Below are 17,061 nucleotides of genomic sequence, written 5' to 3' on the forward strand. Positions count from 1 at the left end.
AAAAACAACATTTGGGAGTGCGCTGACCCTGGTGCTAGAGGGGGTACGCAGCTGGAGGTTGAATGTTTGAAGGGGTACGGGACTATTAAAACGTTTGGGAACCACTGGTGTAGATGAACTGAAGGAGACGTGAAATCATTCTTAAGCCATGAGACAACTGAGACATGAATTGTGTATGTGTGCCATTCAGAGGGTGAATAGGCAAGACAAAATATTTAAGTGCCTTTGACTGGGGTATGTGCCAGACGCACCGGTTTATGTCAAGATCTACAATGCTGCTGTGTTTTTCCACGCTCAACAGTTTCCCGTGTGTATCAAGAATGGTTCACCCCCAAAAGGACATCACGCCAACTTAACACAGCTGTGTTAAGCATTGGAGTCAACATGGGCCAGTGTCCCTGTGGAACGCTTTCGACACCTTGTAGGGTCCATGCCCGGACAAATTGAGGCTGTTCTGAGGGCAAAGGGGGGGTGTTTAAACATCAACAGCACCATATTTCCTTAAAATGTTTCATCTTGAGGCCCAATCCTCTCACCTTCAGACATCCTGTACATTCTGTATCTCTGATTATGAAACAGGTCACTTTTTTTTATTTTGTAGTAATGTGTCCTTTACTTCATACACTGAGGGCTCAAGTTCAAGTGGAGATCTGAGATACTCAAAATAGTCAGGGACTTTCTCCACTAGACCTTGTAACAAAGTGCTCTTTCAAAACCGCACTGGTGTGCGTTTTTTCTCCCAGGGGACAAGAGAGTAAAAATAGAGTGTTCAAGTAGACCAGAGGGGCTTACTCATCCGTCATGGTTTCTTCCCATTAGCATTGTCACAGGAATTTAATTAAGATGATTCCAATCTGACAGCACAGGCCCAAACCATTACTTACCCTCCATGTGACTAGAGAGGGGACTGGAGTGTGTGCACTAGATTGGAGTGGATGGATGGGCAGATGCCCATGTCTGTGTGCCCAGTAAGTCTACTGCACTGGTGGAAATGTAGGAAATTAAAGTGAAATGTATGTAATTCATGAAAACATAAACTAGGCCTACACATAAATGGTAATGACAAAAAGTGAATGTGTTTTGTTGAATAAATAACTTACTGAATATTTGCATGACATAGGAGTTATTGGAGATTACTTTATTCCATTTAAATTTGAATACATTCTTCAGAAGTTATGTGAGCCCTTTTGACAATATGATGACAGAGTACAGTATACTGTGCATTCGGAAAGTATTCAGACCCCTTCACCTTTTCCAGAAAATGTTTGTTACGTTACAGCCTTTTTCTAAAATTGGTTAAACTGTTTCTTTCCCTTATCAATCTACAGTACACACAATACCCCATAATGCAAATTAATGAAAAAATAAGAACTTAAATTATTCAGACCCTTTACTTTGTTGAAGCACCTTTGGCATTGATTAAAGCCTTGAGTCTTCTTGGGTATAACGCTACAAGCTTGGCACATCTGTATTTGAGGAGTTTCTCCCATTCTTCTCTGCAGATCCTCTCAAGCTCTGTCAGATTGGATGTGGAGCGTTGCTGCACAGCTATTTCAGGTCTCTCCAGAGATGTTAGACCGGGTTTAATCCGGGCTCTGGCTGGGCTTCTCAAGGACATTCAGAGACTTGTCCCGAAGCCATTCCTGCGTTGTCTTGTGCTTAGGGTCGTTGTCCTGTTGGAAGGTGAAACTTCCCCCCAGTCTGAGGTCCTGAGCACTCTGGAGCAGGTTGTCATCAAGGATCTCTCTGTACTTTGCTCCGTTCATCTTACCCTTGGTCCTGACTAGTCTCCCAGTCCCTGCAGCTGAAAAACATCCCACAGAATGATGATGCCACCACCACCAGTTCAATCAGACCAGATAATTTTATTTCTCAGTCCTTTGGGTGCCTTTTGGCAAACTCTAAGTGGGCTGTCATGTGCCTTTTTACTGAGGAGTGGCTTCCGTCTGGCCACTCTACCATAAAGGCCTGATTGGTGGAGTACTGCAGATATGGTTGTCTTTCTGGAATGTTCTCCCATTTCCACAGAGGAACTCTGGAGCACTGTCAGAGTGACCATCGGGTTCTTGGTCACATCCCTGACCAAGGCCCTTCTCCCCGATTGGTCAGTTCGGCCGGGCGGCCAGCTCTATGAACAGTCTTGGTGGTTCCAAACTTCTAACATTTAAGAATGATGGAGGCCACTGTGTTCTCGGGGCCTTTCAATGCTGCAGAAATGTTTTGGTACCCTTCCCCAGATCTGTGCCTTGACACAATCCTTTCTTGGAGCTCTTCAGACAATTCCTTTGACCTCCTGGCTTGGTTTTTGCTCTGACATGCACTGTCAACTGTGGGACCTTTTATATAGACGGGTGTGTGCCTGTCTAATCAATTGAATTGACCAATTATGGGGTATTGTGTGTAGATTGATGAGGAAAATGTTTTATGTCATCCATTTTAGATTAAGGCTGTAACGTAACATGTGGATAAAAATGTGGATAAAGGGGTCTGAATACTTTCCGAATGTTATGTAGATGCCGTTGTTTATGTCAATAGTATACTGGAAGCATTTGGGTGATTTTCAAATATGTATTTGATGGGTGATCAATTGGAATGTAGCATGTCCTTGCTTGTGTTATGCTTTTGGACAACTGTTGTTAATGTCCTAATAGGATTTAAAAACCTGTCTATAACTGTGTACAAATACAATACGTTGTCTCATTTAATATGTACCATTATTGTAGGCACAGGCAGTATAACCAGACTCTGGTAATTTTGTGCAGTGAAGTAGGATAGTTTAGGTTGATTTAACGTGCTCTTCTGCTCATTGGGCCGTTTTTCTCTATCTCATTATGGCAACGATCAACCCTGACGCGCAGACGCATCGATGATGACATGGGACGCACCCATGAGCTGGAGCACTCAGCCATCAAGTGCATGAGGGGAATCCTCTACTGTTACATGCGCCAGTCTGACAAGGTGAGTCCACAAATGAAACGTCAGACCATAGGACCACAGGAAACACTCATTCTTAGTGATCTAAACAAATGGCATTATCCAGTAATGAATATCGATTTTTAGCAAACACAGAAACTGTCAATAATGGGGGGCAAAGTTAAAGATCTCTGTCCTTTTACTGATCTTCTCTGTTCTCACGCTTCAGCGGTTTACTATCTCACGCTTGGATTGGTTTTATCTTCATGTGGATGGAATAACATAGAGGTTTCCAAATGGTTTTCGCCTCAGCAGAACACTTTTGTGTAAAGTATTTGAGCAGACCGTTCAGTCAAAATAGCAGCATTTATATTGTTTATAGGCCTCTATGAACGCATAATTACAGCTTTAGTACAATCGAACACTTCTTAAATCCCTGTGTTTTTTTCTAATGTTCTGGTCTGTTGCCTTTGAAATTATTTTGTTTCATTTACTCATGACCTTGACGACCTAATTTACGGGAAAGCTTTTCTGTGTCTTAATTATAATGCACCGTTTCTTCAGTTAATTACACAGTGCAGCGCTCATTAACATCTGTCTATTGCATTCACAGAGAACATGCCATTTTTAATGAACCCAAAATATAGAGGGACCAGGAAGCAAATGTTATCATATAAAAAGAACTACAGAGCCATAAAAGACATTAAAGAGAGGGCATCAAAGTTTATCACAATGTACCAAGGAAACTAAACACAGTCTTAACGGATTAGCCACACAACGCATGCTTCTCGAATGTGTTCTGACAGATTCGACTCCGGAACCATTTATTTAATGCTAAGATCACACACACACTGACACACAGTGACATTTGACAAGATTCATAAACTGCACCATTGTGAAAATGCACTTTCAATAACAAATGTTAGGGTATTTTGGAACGCAACAGCTGACTGCTTTGTTCGTCTTATAGACTACATTACAGTTTCAGCCATTTTCCCAACCAATTAGTTATCCAGTGGGTTGACAAGCTCAGCAGAACAGAACAGTGTAAATCTGGGACTGAGGTATGCCCCTGTTGACCTGACAACTAGCCTACAGAGGTGAAAAAAGTAAGTGTGCCGGAAGGGGGTGAATGGTTCGGTCAGTACCAAATGTTGGCACAAAATTATCCGCTCACGTGCTGTGTGAAGCAAACTCATCCAGAGTGTGTTACTCGATGTGAATCACTCAAATCTGACCTGGGATGGTTTGAGGAGGAATGTCATATGTGTACGTCTTTTACATGAATTGCTGTTTGAAATATTTACAGATACATTAATGCATACCTGTGCCAATTTTTATGAGTGGTTTGCTCATGTCTTCAAAGCCAGTCATTGGAGGAAAATTCTAGTGTGTGTCCTAGTGATGACGCAGTGGAATATCCTAGTGATCTCTCCATCCCAGTCCTGATTGCCACCTCACTTGCCTTTTGTGAGGATAGGATAAATAATGGAAAGATTGCCCAGTGAGTAAGATGCATCTTTTATGCACCGACTCCTCTTCTATTTGCCCTTTCTCTCTCTCTTTTCTCTTTCTTTCGCTTTCTTTCTTCACATTCCCTCTATTTCCAGGTGGAACAATTCAAACAGGACCCCAGCCCCTCCAAGTGCCTGCACTCAATATTCAATGTAGACACAGGAGATGAGATTCTGTCCTACAATGACTACCATCACCTACAGGTACACCCTCTCACAAACATGTAGGGCAAAAACCCTATACTGTAGATAACGAATGATGTCCGAACGGATTCCGGGTTTTACGTTTTTTAAATACCACCTCCCTGTCTCCCTCTGTCAGATTGATGCCTTGTCCCTGTTCCTGCTCTATTTGGTGGAGATGATCTGCTCCGGCCTCCAGATCATCTACAACACGGATGAGGTACGGCCCCACTGGCCTCGTCACATGACCTCTCGCTCAGCACGACTCTTACACAACATGGCTTCTTCATAGTGATTAGACAGGTTGATAATACTTTATTGATCCCCAAGGGGAAACCCTGTGTCAGCAGTGAGCAGAAAGAAACACACACAGACAAGACTATAAACAAAGCAAACAAAGAAAGCTCATGCCAAAGTGCCCTGATGCAGTCAATAGTAATAGCAGAGGCAGCAGTTGAGTAAGCAGTTGTTAAAGGTGCATGGCGTCTTTAGAAGCGCAACAATTTAAATGTGATGATTTGATGACTATATAACAGATGTCAAATTCATTACACCTGCCTCTCGACATACACTAACTTATTCGGCACCCTTTTTCATTAGTGAGCAAGTGATTGAGTGGAGGCATGGTGAAACGAACAGCTAAAGTAATAGTAACTCATTTGTTATAGTGGTACTTTAAAGTGGCTGCAGCAGAAGTGCTGTTAATTCTCTGTCTCCTGCTTTTTATAGCCCTTTGGGAGATTTGAAATTCATTAATTCCATCTCTTAATTCACTTGTCTGCTCACTGGGAGCTTTACTTTTGGGCACAGGGGTGAAATTATTGCCTTCAGAAAAAGCTTTTGTTTATCCAGACTTATCTTCAAAAATAGAGTTGTTCTAGAACAGTATGCCGTGAAGCAATTACAGTGAACATGCACTTTGTTTGCAGCAAAGGAAACCCTCACATTATAAAAGTTATTTTTTTCTTCCCAAAGGCAAACAAATTGCCTGTGTAGCTTCAATGGGGCCAGCCCTATTTGCAAAGCAGACCCAATTTGCACGTTTAAACAGTGCTTATTGAGCTGCATAATCTACATCAGAACAAATAAGCAGGAAATAGGACTCTTAATGTGTGTTATTTCTGCACCTTATTTAAATGATAACAAAATAATCTAATTCGTCTGATTTTGGCTCTTAGCAGTCGTTCAGTATATTTTCCTGACTGGAATTTCAATTCAATTGAATCTTCATTGCAGTATTAATACAGGTAGATGCTTTGTATGTTTGTGTGTGTGTGTGTTTTGTGTATGCGTCCATTTGTGACCGTAACATTCATTAAGATACTATCAAGACACCGGAAAGATCTTCCGCTGTTAAGAGAAATGGAAAAATCATGTGCTTCATTATCTAAATATTGAAAGAGCGTGGGTGACTGAGAGGAACAAAATGGGACAGTTTGAGGACATGTGGTGGAGAGTAGTGAAGGCACTGGAGATAGGGGTGAGAACAGGTGGGCCTGAGCAGGTGTGATGTCGTTGATGTTTGTGTGTGTCTGTGTTGTCTTTTCTAAGTGTATGAAAAAAAAGAAGCCAGAAAGAGCCTTACAATAATCATTCTACTCAATCCCCAAGTAAAATAACCCACAATGTCTCTATTTCAGTGGCTCTATTTCGTTCCCTGTCTTCCCTCCTTGCCTGTCCCATTTTTGTACGCTTTATGGCCTCTCTGTTTCCCTCACTTTAAATGAAAACTGTTGTCAGTCACATCTCCCCTGGTACTTTAAAAACATTTCTTCATGGCCTCGACGTCATCATTTAAATATTTTCTGAGTGTCCTTCTCTCCTGTAGTCTCATTCTGCTGCATAGAGGAGAGTCATTCCTCCTTGATCAAGATGAAATTAAGGACATGATTTTGACTACCCATGTGACTGGGTGATGTTTGTCTTTTAACTTGCAGCACACAAATGTTAATGACATCAATGGCAAAATGTTAGTGTTTTTTCTACTGAATATTTGCATGAAATGGGAGTTACTGGAGAATAGTTTATTCCATTTAACTTCTGAAGAATGTATTCACATTTATGTGACCCCTTCTTTTGACAATATGATGACACAGTACAGTATACAGTGCATTCGGAAAGTTTTCAGACCCCTTGACTTTTTCCACATTTTGTTACGTTACATCATTATTCAAAACATTTATGAAATATTTTTCTCTCATCAATCTACCAACAAAACCCCATAATGACAAAGCGAAAACTGTTTTTTTAATGTTTGTAAATTAATTACAAATAAAAAACAGAAATATGAGACTCAAAATTGAGCTCAGGTGCATCCTATTTCCATTGATCATCCTTGAGATGTTTCTGCAACTTGATTGAGACCACCTGTGGAAAATTAAATTGATTTGATTTGGAAAGGCACACAACTAACAATCAAGGGTGCCACAGTTGACAGTGCATGTCAGAGCAAAAATCAAGCCATGAGGTGGAAGGAATTGTCCAGAGAGCACGGACCGGATTGTGCCGACGCGCAGGTTTGGGGAAGGGTACCAAAAAATCTCTGCAGCATTGAAGGTCCCCAAGAACCTGGCCTCGATCATTCTTTAATTGAAAAAGTTTGGAACCACTAAGACTCTTCTTAGAGTTGGCCGCCTGACCAATCGAGGGAGAAGGGCCTTGGTTAGGGATGTGACCAAGAACCCGGTGGTCACTCTGACAGAGCTCCAGAGTTCCTATGTGGAGATGGGAGAACAAATATTACAGTGGGGCAAAAAAGTATTTAATCAGACACCAATTGTGAAAGACCCAGCCACGTTTCATCTTCAAAGCCCTTGCTGATGGAAGGAGGTTTTCACTTAAAATCTCACGAAACATGGCCCCATTCATTCTTTCCTTTACACGGATCAGTCGTCCTGGTCCCTTTGCAGAAAAACAGCCCCAAAGCATGATGTTTCCACCCTTATTTTCCACCATAATTTGCAAATAAATTCATTAAAAATCATACAATGTGATTTTCTGGATATTTTTTTTCTCATTTTGTCTGTCATAGTTGAAGGGTACCTATGATGAAAATTCCAGGCCTCGTCTTTTTAAGTGGGAGAACTTGCACAATTGGTGGCTGACTAAATACTTTTTTTGCCCCACTGTATATCCAAGATGGCGTAGCAGTCAGACGTCTTTGTCTTTGGCTTGTCCCGTCCCATGTGTATATATATTTTTTTCTTCGCGTTCATATTTTTCCTAATCCTCAACTTCAAAATACTCTCCTGCAACCCACCTCACCCAATGTGGTGTGGATCTGTTTTTTTTCCCCCCCCTAAACTATTTCTATTTACCTCCGAACTGGAATACCTCAACTGAAGCTAGCTAGCAAACTAGCTACCAGCTATCAGTCAGCTAACCACTGCTAGCGGTCATCAGCTAACCTTTAGCTCGAAAAGCTCTCGCCAGTTTGTACAACGCGTTTCAAACCAGAGCATACCGGACCTATTTTTCTCTCCATATCCCCAAATTCCTAACACACCCCACCAACAGAACCCCACCGATCCTCTACAACTGGAATACCGACATAATCTGCCCGATGATTCCAAGCTTGATGCTCTCAATCTCACACAAACTATCAATGAACCTCCCAGGTACAACTCCAAATCCGTAAACACGGGCACCCTCATAGATGTCATCCTAACTAACTCGCCCTCCAAATACACCTCTGCTGTTTTCAATCAAGATCTCAGTGATCACTGCCTCATTGCTTGCATCCGTAATTGGTCTGCGACCAAACGACCACCCCTCATCACTGTCAAACGCTCCCTGAAACACTTCTGCGAGCAGTCCTTTCTAATCGACTTGGCCGGGGTATCCTGGAATGTCATTGACCTCATCCCGTTAGTAGATGATGCCTGGCTATTCTTTAAAAGTGCCTTCCTCACCATCTTAAATAAGCATGCCCCATTCAAAAAATGTAGAACTAGGAATTGTCCTTGGTTCACTCCAGACCTGTCTGCCCTTGACCAGCACAAAAACATCCTGTGGCGTTCTGCGTTTGCATCGAACAGCCCCCGTGATATGCAACTTTTCAGGGAAGTCAGGAACAAATATACACAGGCAGTTCGATAGCTAAGGCTAGCTTTTTCAAACAGAAATCTGCATCCTGTAGTACTAACTCAAAAAAGTTCTGGGACACTGTAAAGTCCATGGAGAATAAGAGCACCTCCTTCCAGCTGCCCACTGCTCTGAGGCTAGGAAACACTGTCACAACTGATAAATCCACTATAATTGAGAATTACAATAAGCATTTCTCTACGGCTGGCCATGCTTTCCACCCACCTGGCTACCCCTACCCCGGTCAACTGCCCGGCACCCTCCACAGCAACTCGCCAAAGCCCCCACCATTTCTCCTTTACCCAAATCCAGAGAGCTGATGTTCTGAAAGAGCTGCAAAATCTGGACCCCTACAAATCAGCCGGGCTGGACAATCTGGACCCTCTCTTCCTAAAATTATCTGCTGAAATTGTTGCAACCCATATTACTAGCCTGTTCAACCTCTCTTTCATATCGTCTGAGATTCCCAAAGATTGGAAAGCTGCCGCGGTCATCCCCCTCTTCAAAGGGGGAGACAGTCGACCTATATCTATCCTACCCTGTCTTTCTAAGGTCTTCTAAAGCCAATTTAACAAACAGATTACCGACCATTTCGAATCCCACCGTACCTTCTCCGCTATGCGGGGAGTCAGGGTAGCCTAGTGGTTAGAGCGTTGGACTAGTAACCGGAAGGTTGCAAGTTCAAATCCCCGAGCTGACAAGGTACAAATCTGTCGTTCTGCCCCTGAACAGGCAGTTAACCCACTGTTCCTAGGCCGTCATTGAAAATAAGAATTTGTTCTTAACTGACTTGCCTAGTTAAATAAAGGTAAAATAAAATATGCATTCTGGTTTCAGAGCTGGTCATGGGTGCACCTCAGGCACGCTCAAGGTCCAAACAACATCATAACCGCAATCGATAAGAGACATTACTTTGCAGCCGTTTTCATTGACGTGGCCAAGGCTTTCAACTCTGTCAATCACCACATTCTTATCGGCAGACTCGACAGCCTTGGTTTCTCAAATGATTGCCTCGCCTGGTTTACCAACTACTTCTCAGACAGAGTTCAGTGTGTCAAATCAGAGGACCTGTTGTCTGGACCTCTGGCTGTCTCTATGGGGGTGCCACAGGATTCAATCCTCGGGCCGACTCTTCTCTGTATACCTCAATAATGTTGCTCTTGCTGCTGGTGATTCTCTGATACACCTCTATGCAGACGACACCATTCTGTATACTTCTGATCCCTCTTTGGACACTGTGTTAACTAACCTCCAGACGAGCTTCAATGCCATACAACTCTCCTTCCGTGGCCTCCAACTGCTCTTAAACACAAGTAAAACTAAATGCATGCTATTCAACCAATCACTGCCCGCACCTGCTCGCCCGTCCAGCATCACTACTCTGGACGGCTCTGACTTAGAATATGTGGACAACTACAAATACCTAGGTGTCTGGTTAGACTGTGAACTCTCCTTCCAGACTCACATTAAGCATCTCACATCCTAAATTAAATCTAGAATTGGCTTCCTATATCTCAACAAAGCATCCTTCACTCATGCTACCAAACATGCCATCGTAAAACTGATCATCCTATCGATCCTCGACTTCGGTGATGCCATCTATAAAGTAGCCTCCAACACTCTACTCAACAAACTGGATGCAGTCTATCACAGTGCCATCCGTTTTGTCACCAAAGCCCTATACACTACCCACCATTGTGACCTGTACGCTCTCGTTGGTTGGCCCTCGCGTCATACTTGTCGCCAAACCCACTGGCTACAGGTTATCTACAAGTCTCTGCTAGGTAAAGCCCCACCTTATCTCAGCTCACTGGTCACCATAGCAGCACCCACTCGTACCACGCGCTCCAGCAGGTATATCTCACTGGTCACCCCCAAAGCCAATTCCTCCTTTGGTCGTCTTTCCATCCAGTTCTCTGCTGCCAATGACTGGAACAAACTGCAAAAATCTCTGAAGCTGGAGACTCATATCTCCCTCACTAGCTTTAAGCACCAGCTGTCAGAGCAGCTCACAGATCACTGCACCTGTACATAGATGGGCTGTTTACAGATGGGCTATCTACCTACCGTATCCCCATACTGTATGGATTTATTTATCTTGCTCCTTTGCACCCCATTATCTCTACTTGCACATTCATCTTCTGCACATCTACCATTCCAGTGTTTTAATTGCTATATTGTAATTACTTCGCTACCATGACCTATTTATTGCCTTAACTCCCTTATCTCATTTGCACTCACTGTATATATACTTTTTGTTTTATTTCGTACTACTGTATTATTGACTATGTTTTGTTTATTCCATGTGTAACTCTGTGTTGTTGTATGTGTCGAATTGCTATGCTTTATCTTGGCCAGGTCGCAGTTGCAAATGAGAATTTGTTCTCAACTAGCCTACCTGTTAAATAAAGGTGAAAAAAAAACATCTCTGCAGTACCACCAATCGGGCGTTTATGGTAGAGTGGCCAGACAGAAGCCACTCTTCAGTAAAAGGCACGTGACAGCCCGCTTGGAGTTTGCCAAAAGACACCTAAAGACTCTCAGACCATGAGGAACAAGAGTCTCTGGTCGGATGAAACCAAGATGGAACTATTTGACCTGAATGTCAAGCGCCACGTCTGGAGGAAACCTGTCACCATCCCTACAGTGAAGCATGGTGGTGGCAGCATCATGCTGTGGGGATGTTTTTCAGCGGCAGGGACTGGGAGACTAGTCAGTATCGAGAGAAAGATGAACGGAGCAAAGTACAGAGAGATCCTTCATGAAAACCTTCTCCAGAGTGCTCAAGACCTCAGACAGGGTCGAAGGTTCACCTTCCAACAAGACAACGACCCTAAGCACACAGCCAAGACAATGTGCTTCGGGACAAGTCTCTGAATGTCCTTGAGTGGCCCAGCCAGAGCCGGACTTGAACCCAATCGAACATTTCTGGAGAGACCTGAAAATAGCTGTGCAGCAACGCTCCCCATCCAACCTGACAGAGCTTGAGAGGGTCTGCAGAGAAGATTGGGAGAAACTTCCCAAATACAAGGTGTGCCAAGCTTGTAGCGTAATCCCCAAGAAGACTTGAGGCTGTAATCTCTGCCAAAGGTGTTTCAACAAAGTACTGAGTAAAGGGTCTGAATACTTATGTAAATGTGATATTTCTGTTTAGTTTTTTTAATACTTTTGCAAAAAATAATATTTTGGTTTGCTTTGTCATTATGGGGTATTGATGAAGAAAAAAACAATTGAATCCATTTTCGAATAAGGCTGTAACGTAACAAAATGGAAAAACTCCAGAGCCTTGAATTACTTTCCAAATGCACTGTAATTCCAGGGAGAAAGCTTTCTATGTTGAGATTGAAAGATCTCGCTAGAGATTCATGTGACATTGTTGTGTTTTCTACCTCTGCAGGTATCGTTCATCCAGAATCTGGTATTCTGTGTAGAGAGGGCATACAGAGTGCCTGACTTTGGCATGTGGGAGAGAGGGAGCAAGTACAACAATGGAAGCACTGAATTGCACTCCAGGTCTGTTTTTCCTCCTCTAGTGAATACATTGATTTATAAAGATATGAATACACTGCTTGACACAGTCTCCACACACATAACGAGTTCACCTCTCCACAAAAACAAAGAGAGTATATTTCCATCAGAGGTTTTTTAGGGTAGTCAAGGCAAAGGAGAAACCGTGCATGTCGATGGCCTATCATTCGAGCAGTAGATCTGCCTCTCCCTCTCTTAAGACCTCAATAATGATTCTGTTTCCTTTGTCCCTTATCTCTGGAAAACATTGTTTTCTCCTAAAGAATGCATGAAAATTGGTTGCAACTTACCCCCATTTTCTATAGATAAATGACAGACGTTGCATTCTATACAGACAATAATTCGGCAACCTAGTTCGTTAGTCAAATTCAGAATGACTGCTTTCTAGTTCAGTTTCCATAATACACAGTAATAGGCAAAATAATTTCGGCGGGCAGAATCACAACTTTACATGCAGTAACTTTCTGAGTTCATTATCTCAATGCGGAGTCATTCACCGAGTTTCAGGCGCATTTACAATGGGGGAAAAAAACTGTTCCATTAACTCAGTGTACCAGATTGCCGATGGAGACGTAGTGCCTGTGTGTGTCACAGAAAGCTGTGATAAATGCCTTCATCTGGAGTTTTAAATCATGACATTCAAGCTCAGCTGAAAGAAAAATGGAAGTCATTATAAAACAATGTTAATGTCATCAAGCCTAGACGGTATTGAGTTTGTGCAAAAATGGCTACGCTTTAGTCCTATCGAGCTCTTGGATTACCCCGTGGCAGTCTCATACCAAGTAGAAGATAGCGCAACCAAATTATAGATGTAATTCTGTAGTAATATTTTGCTTTGTTTCAGCTGCATTATATTTCCAATTTAAGTCCACTCTATAGTAGGGTTAATCCTGACTGCACTCATTGGGATGTGTCGACAGAAGCTGTCAATATCAATCTGGATTAATTACAACACAGAATGTTATGTTACTGTATGTATGTTTCTCCCTTTTGTGAAAATAGTATTACAATATACTGTGTTGTGCTTTATAGTCTGTAACTTGTTAATATTATCAGCCAATACTCCCTGAAACTTCAGCACGGTGTGCACATTCATTTATTTATTTATTTTTTACTTTCGACTAAGGCGCCACACTCACTCAGAACTGTTGACAGCTCTTATGCATATGTCCAGGCAGGTTCAGCCCAACAAAAATCAATAGACTTTCAAAATGCCTCATGTTGCTCGATTGTGATCATTGCTGATGATTTTGTCAGAGAGGGAGCTGAAGTTGTCTTTCAGAGAGCTGGTTTCAACTAGGTTCTCTTATTTTCTGCATTTTTTGTATCAATTTGGGCTTTTTTATATGTCTGCATATCGTGCAACTATCCTTGTCTTCTTCTTTTATAGAGCACTGTTAAGAGGGAAAGGAAAACAACTATCCTTGTCTTCTTCTTTTATAGAGCACTGTTAAGAGGGAAAGGAAAACAACTATCCTTGTCTTCTTCTTTTATAGAGCACTGTTAAGAGGGAAAGGAAAACAACTATCCTTGTCTTCTTCTTTTATAGAGCACTGTTAAGAGGGAAAGGAAAACAACTATCCTTGTCTTCTTCTTTTATAGAGCACTGTTAAGAGGGAAAGGAAAACAACTATCCTTGTCTTCTTCTTTTATAGAGCACTGTTAAGAGGGAAAGGAAAACAACTATCCTTGCCACGTCTTCTTCTTTTATAGAGCACTGTTAAGAGGGAAAGGAAAACAACTATCCTTGCCACGTATTCTTCTTTTATAGAGCACTGTTAAGAGGGAAAGGAAAACAACTATCCTTGCCACGTCTTCTTCTTTTATAGAGCACTGTTAAGAGGGAAAGGAAAACAACTATCCTTGTCTTCTTCTTTTATAGAGCACTGTTAAGAGGGAAAGGAAAACAACTATCCTTGTCTTCTTCTTTTATAGAGCACTGTTAAGAGGGAAAGGAAAACAACTATCCTTGTCTTCTTCTTTTATAGAGCACTGTTAAGAGGGAAAGGAAAACAACTATCCTTGCCACGTCTTCTTCTTTTATAGAGCACTGTTAAGAGGGAAAGGAAAACAACTATCCTTGCCACGTCTTCTTCTTTTATAGAGCACTGTTAAGAGGGAAAGGAAAACAACTATCCTTGTCTTCTTCTTTTATAGAGCACTGTTAAGAGGGAAAGGAAAACAACTATCCTTGTCTTCTTCTTTTATAGAGCACTGTTAAGAGGGAAAGGAAAACAACTATCCTTGCCACGTCTTCTTCTTTTATAGAGCACTGTTAAGAGGGAAAGGAAAACAACTATCCTTGCCACGTCTTCTTCTTTTATAGAGCACTGTTAAGAGGGAAAGGAAAACAACTATCCTTGCCACGTCTTCTTCTTTTATAGAGCACTGTTAAGAGGGAAAGGAAAACAACTATCCTTGCCACGTCTTCTTCTTTTATAGAGCACTGTTAAGAGGGAAAGGAAAACAACTATCCTTGTCTTCTTCTTTTATAGAGCACTGTTAAGAGGGAAAGGAAAACAACTATCCTTGTCTTCTTCTTTTATAGAGCACTGTTAAGAGGGAAAGGAAAACAACTATCCTTGTCTTCTTCTTTTATAGAGCACTGTTAAGAGGGAAAGGAAAACAACTATCCTTGCCACGTCTTCTTCTTTTATAGAGCACTGTTAAGAGGGAAAGGAAAACAACTATCCTTGCCACGTATTCTTCTTTTATAGAGCACTGTTAAGAGGGAAAGGAAAACAAAATGACAGAGAAATTGACTGCTATTTTCTCTGCAACGTCAACTGCACAATGATTTCAGCCCCACTCCCAGTAACAATTATATATACAGTGCCTTGCGAAAGTATTCGGCCCCCTTGAACTTTGCGACCTTTTGCCACATTTCAGGCTTCAAACATATATATATAAAACTGTATTTTTTTGTGAAGAATCAAAAACAAGTGGGACACAATCATGAAGTGGAACGACATTTATTGGATATTTCTAACTTTTTTAACAAATCAAAAACTGAAATATTGGGCGTGCAAAATTATTCAGCCCCTTTACTTTCAGTGCAGCAAACTCTCTCCAGAAGTTCAGTGAGGATCTCTGAATGATCCAATGTTGACCTAAATGACTAATGATGATAAATACAATCCACCTGTGTGTAATCAAGTCTCCGTATAAATGCACCTGCACTGTGATAGTCTCAGAGGTCCGTTAAAAGCGCAGAGAGCATCATGAAGAACAAGGAACACACCAGGCAGGTCCGAGATACTGTTGTGAAGAAGTTTAAAGCCGGATTTGGATACAAAAAGCTTTAAACATCCCAAGGAGCACTGTGCAAGCGATAATATTGAAATGGAAGGAGTATCAGACCACTGCAAATCTACCAAGACCTGGCCGTCCCTCTAAACTTTCAGCTCATACAAGGAGAAGACTGATCAGAGATGCAGCCAAGAGGCCCATGATCACTCTGCGTGAACTGCAGAAATCTACAGCTGAGGTGGGAGACTCTGTCCATAGGACAACAATCAGTCGTATATTGCACAAATCTGGCCTTTATGGAAGAGTGGCAAGAAGAAAGCCATTTCTTAAAGATATCCATAAAAAGTGTTGTTTAAAGTTTGCCACAAGCCACCTGGGAGACACACCAAACATGTGGAAGAAGGTGCTCTGGTCAGATGAAACGTTATGTTTGGCGTAAAAGCAACACAGCTCATCACCCTGAACACATCATCCCCACTGTCAAACATGGTGGTGGCAGCATCATGGTTTGGGCCTGCTTTTCTTCAGCAGGGACAGGGAAGATGGTTAAAATTGATGGGAAGATGGATGGAGCCAAATACAGGACCATTCTGGAAGAAAACCTGATGGAGTCTGCAAAAGACCTGAGACTGGGACGGAGATTTGTCTTCCAACAAGACAATGATCCACAACATAAAGCAAAATCTACAATGGAATGGTTCAAAAATAAACATATCCAGGTGTTTGAATGGCCAAGTCAAAGTCCAGACCTGAATCCAATCGAGAATCTGTGGAAAGAACTGAAAACTGCTGTTCACAAATGCTCTCCATCCAATCGCGACTTACAGCTGTAATCGCAGCAAAAGGTGGCGCTACAAAGTATTAACTTAAGGGGGCTGAATAATTTTGCACGCCCAATTTTTCAGTTTTTGAGTTGTTAAAAAAGTTTGAAATATCCGATAAATGTCATTCCACTTCATGATTGTGTCCCACTTGTTGTTTATTCTTCACAAAAAATACAGTTTTATATCTTTTATGTTTGAAGCCTGAAATGTGGCAAAAGGTCGCAAAGTTCAAGGGGGCCGAATACTTTCGCAAGGCACTGTATATGAGTCACCTGTTTGTAACTACGTTATAAAAGCATTCAAATGTATACTTGTAGGCGTTTACAGTATAAATGTAAGGCTCATTACAGGTCAAGGGATGTTAGTGTTGGGTGTCATGTGCCTTATACATAAGGGGGTTCATAAAAAGTGTACCCAAGTGTACCCAAAGTAACATATGCATGTTAGGCGTGCATGTGACCTGGAGCTATGGAACAGAACAGAAAATGTGTAGCCTATGGTATTTCAATTATAAATACCATAGACAGTGCTTTCAGGTTTATATTGGGTTTCTAAAACATGTTCTTTCTTTTGCAGTTCTGTGGGGCTGGCCAAAGCTGCTCTCGAGGCTATCAATGGATTCAACCTGTTTGGGAATCAGGTATTTTTGATTCATTCTCCAACTTCATCCATTCTGTCTAGAGTCCCAGACATTGTCCTCGCTTACTCTGAAGATAAGAGTTTAGGATTTGAATGACCGAACTGGGTATTCACCTCTGGTGTAACAG

General features: G+C 41.8%; 1 protein-coding gene across 7 annotated transcripts in view; it reads left to right on the forward strand.

The window, feature by feature from the left end:
- Positions 1 to 17,061, forward strand: part of LOC109886277 (phosphorylase b kinase regulatory subunit beta) — a 90,195-nt gene that overhangs the window by 13,977 nt on the left and 59,157 nt on the right. For all 7 annotated transcript variants that reach the window (XM_020477999.2, XM_020478005.2, XM_031809647.1 and 4 more), the window contains 5 exons: positions 2,859 to 2,958; positions 4,524 to 4,631; positions 4,750 to 4,830; positions 12,091 to 12,206; positions 16,871 to 16,934. In XM_020477999.2, coding sequence (XP_020333588.1) covers positions 2,859 to 2,958; positions 4,524 to 4,631; positions 4,750 to 4,830; positions 12,091 to 12,206; positions 16,871 to 16,934 — 469 coding nt within the window. The remainder of the gene's footprint in view (positions 1 to 2,858; positions 2,959 to 4,523; positions 4,632 to 4,749; positions 4,831 to 12,090; positions 12,207 to 16,870; positions 16,935 to 17,061) is intronic.

Source organism: Oncorhynchus kisutch, linkage group LG3 (assembly GCF_002021735.2).
Source record: "Oncorhynchus kisutch isolate 150728-3 linkage group LG3, Okis_V2, whole genome shotgun sequence".
NCBI classification, from domain to species: domain Eukaryota; kingdom Metazoa; phylum Chordata; class Actinopteri; order Salmoniformes; family Salmonidae; genus Oncorhynchus; species Oncorhynchus kisutch.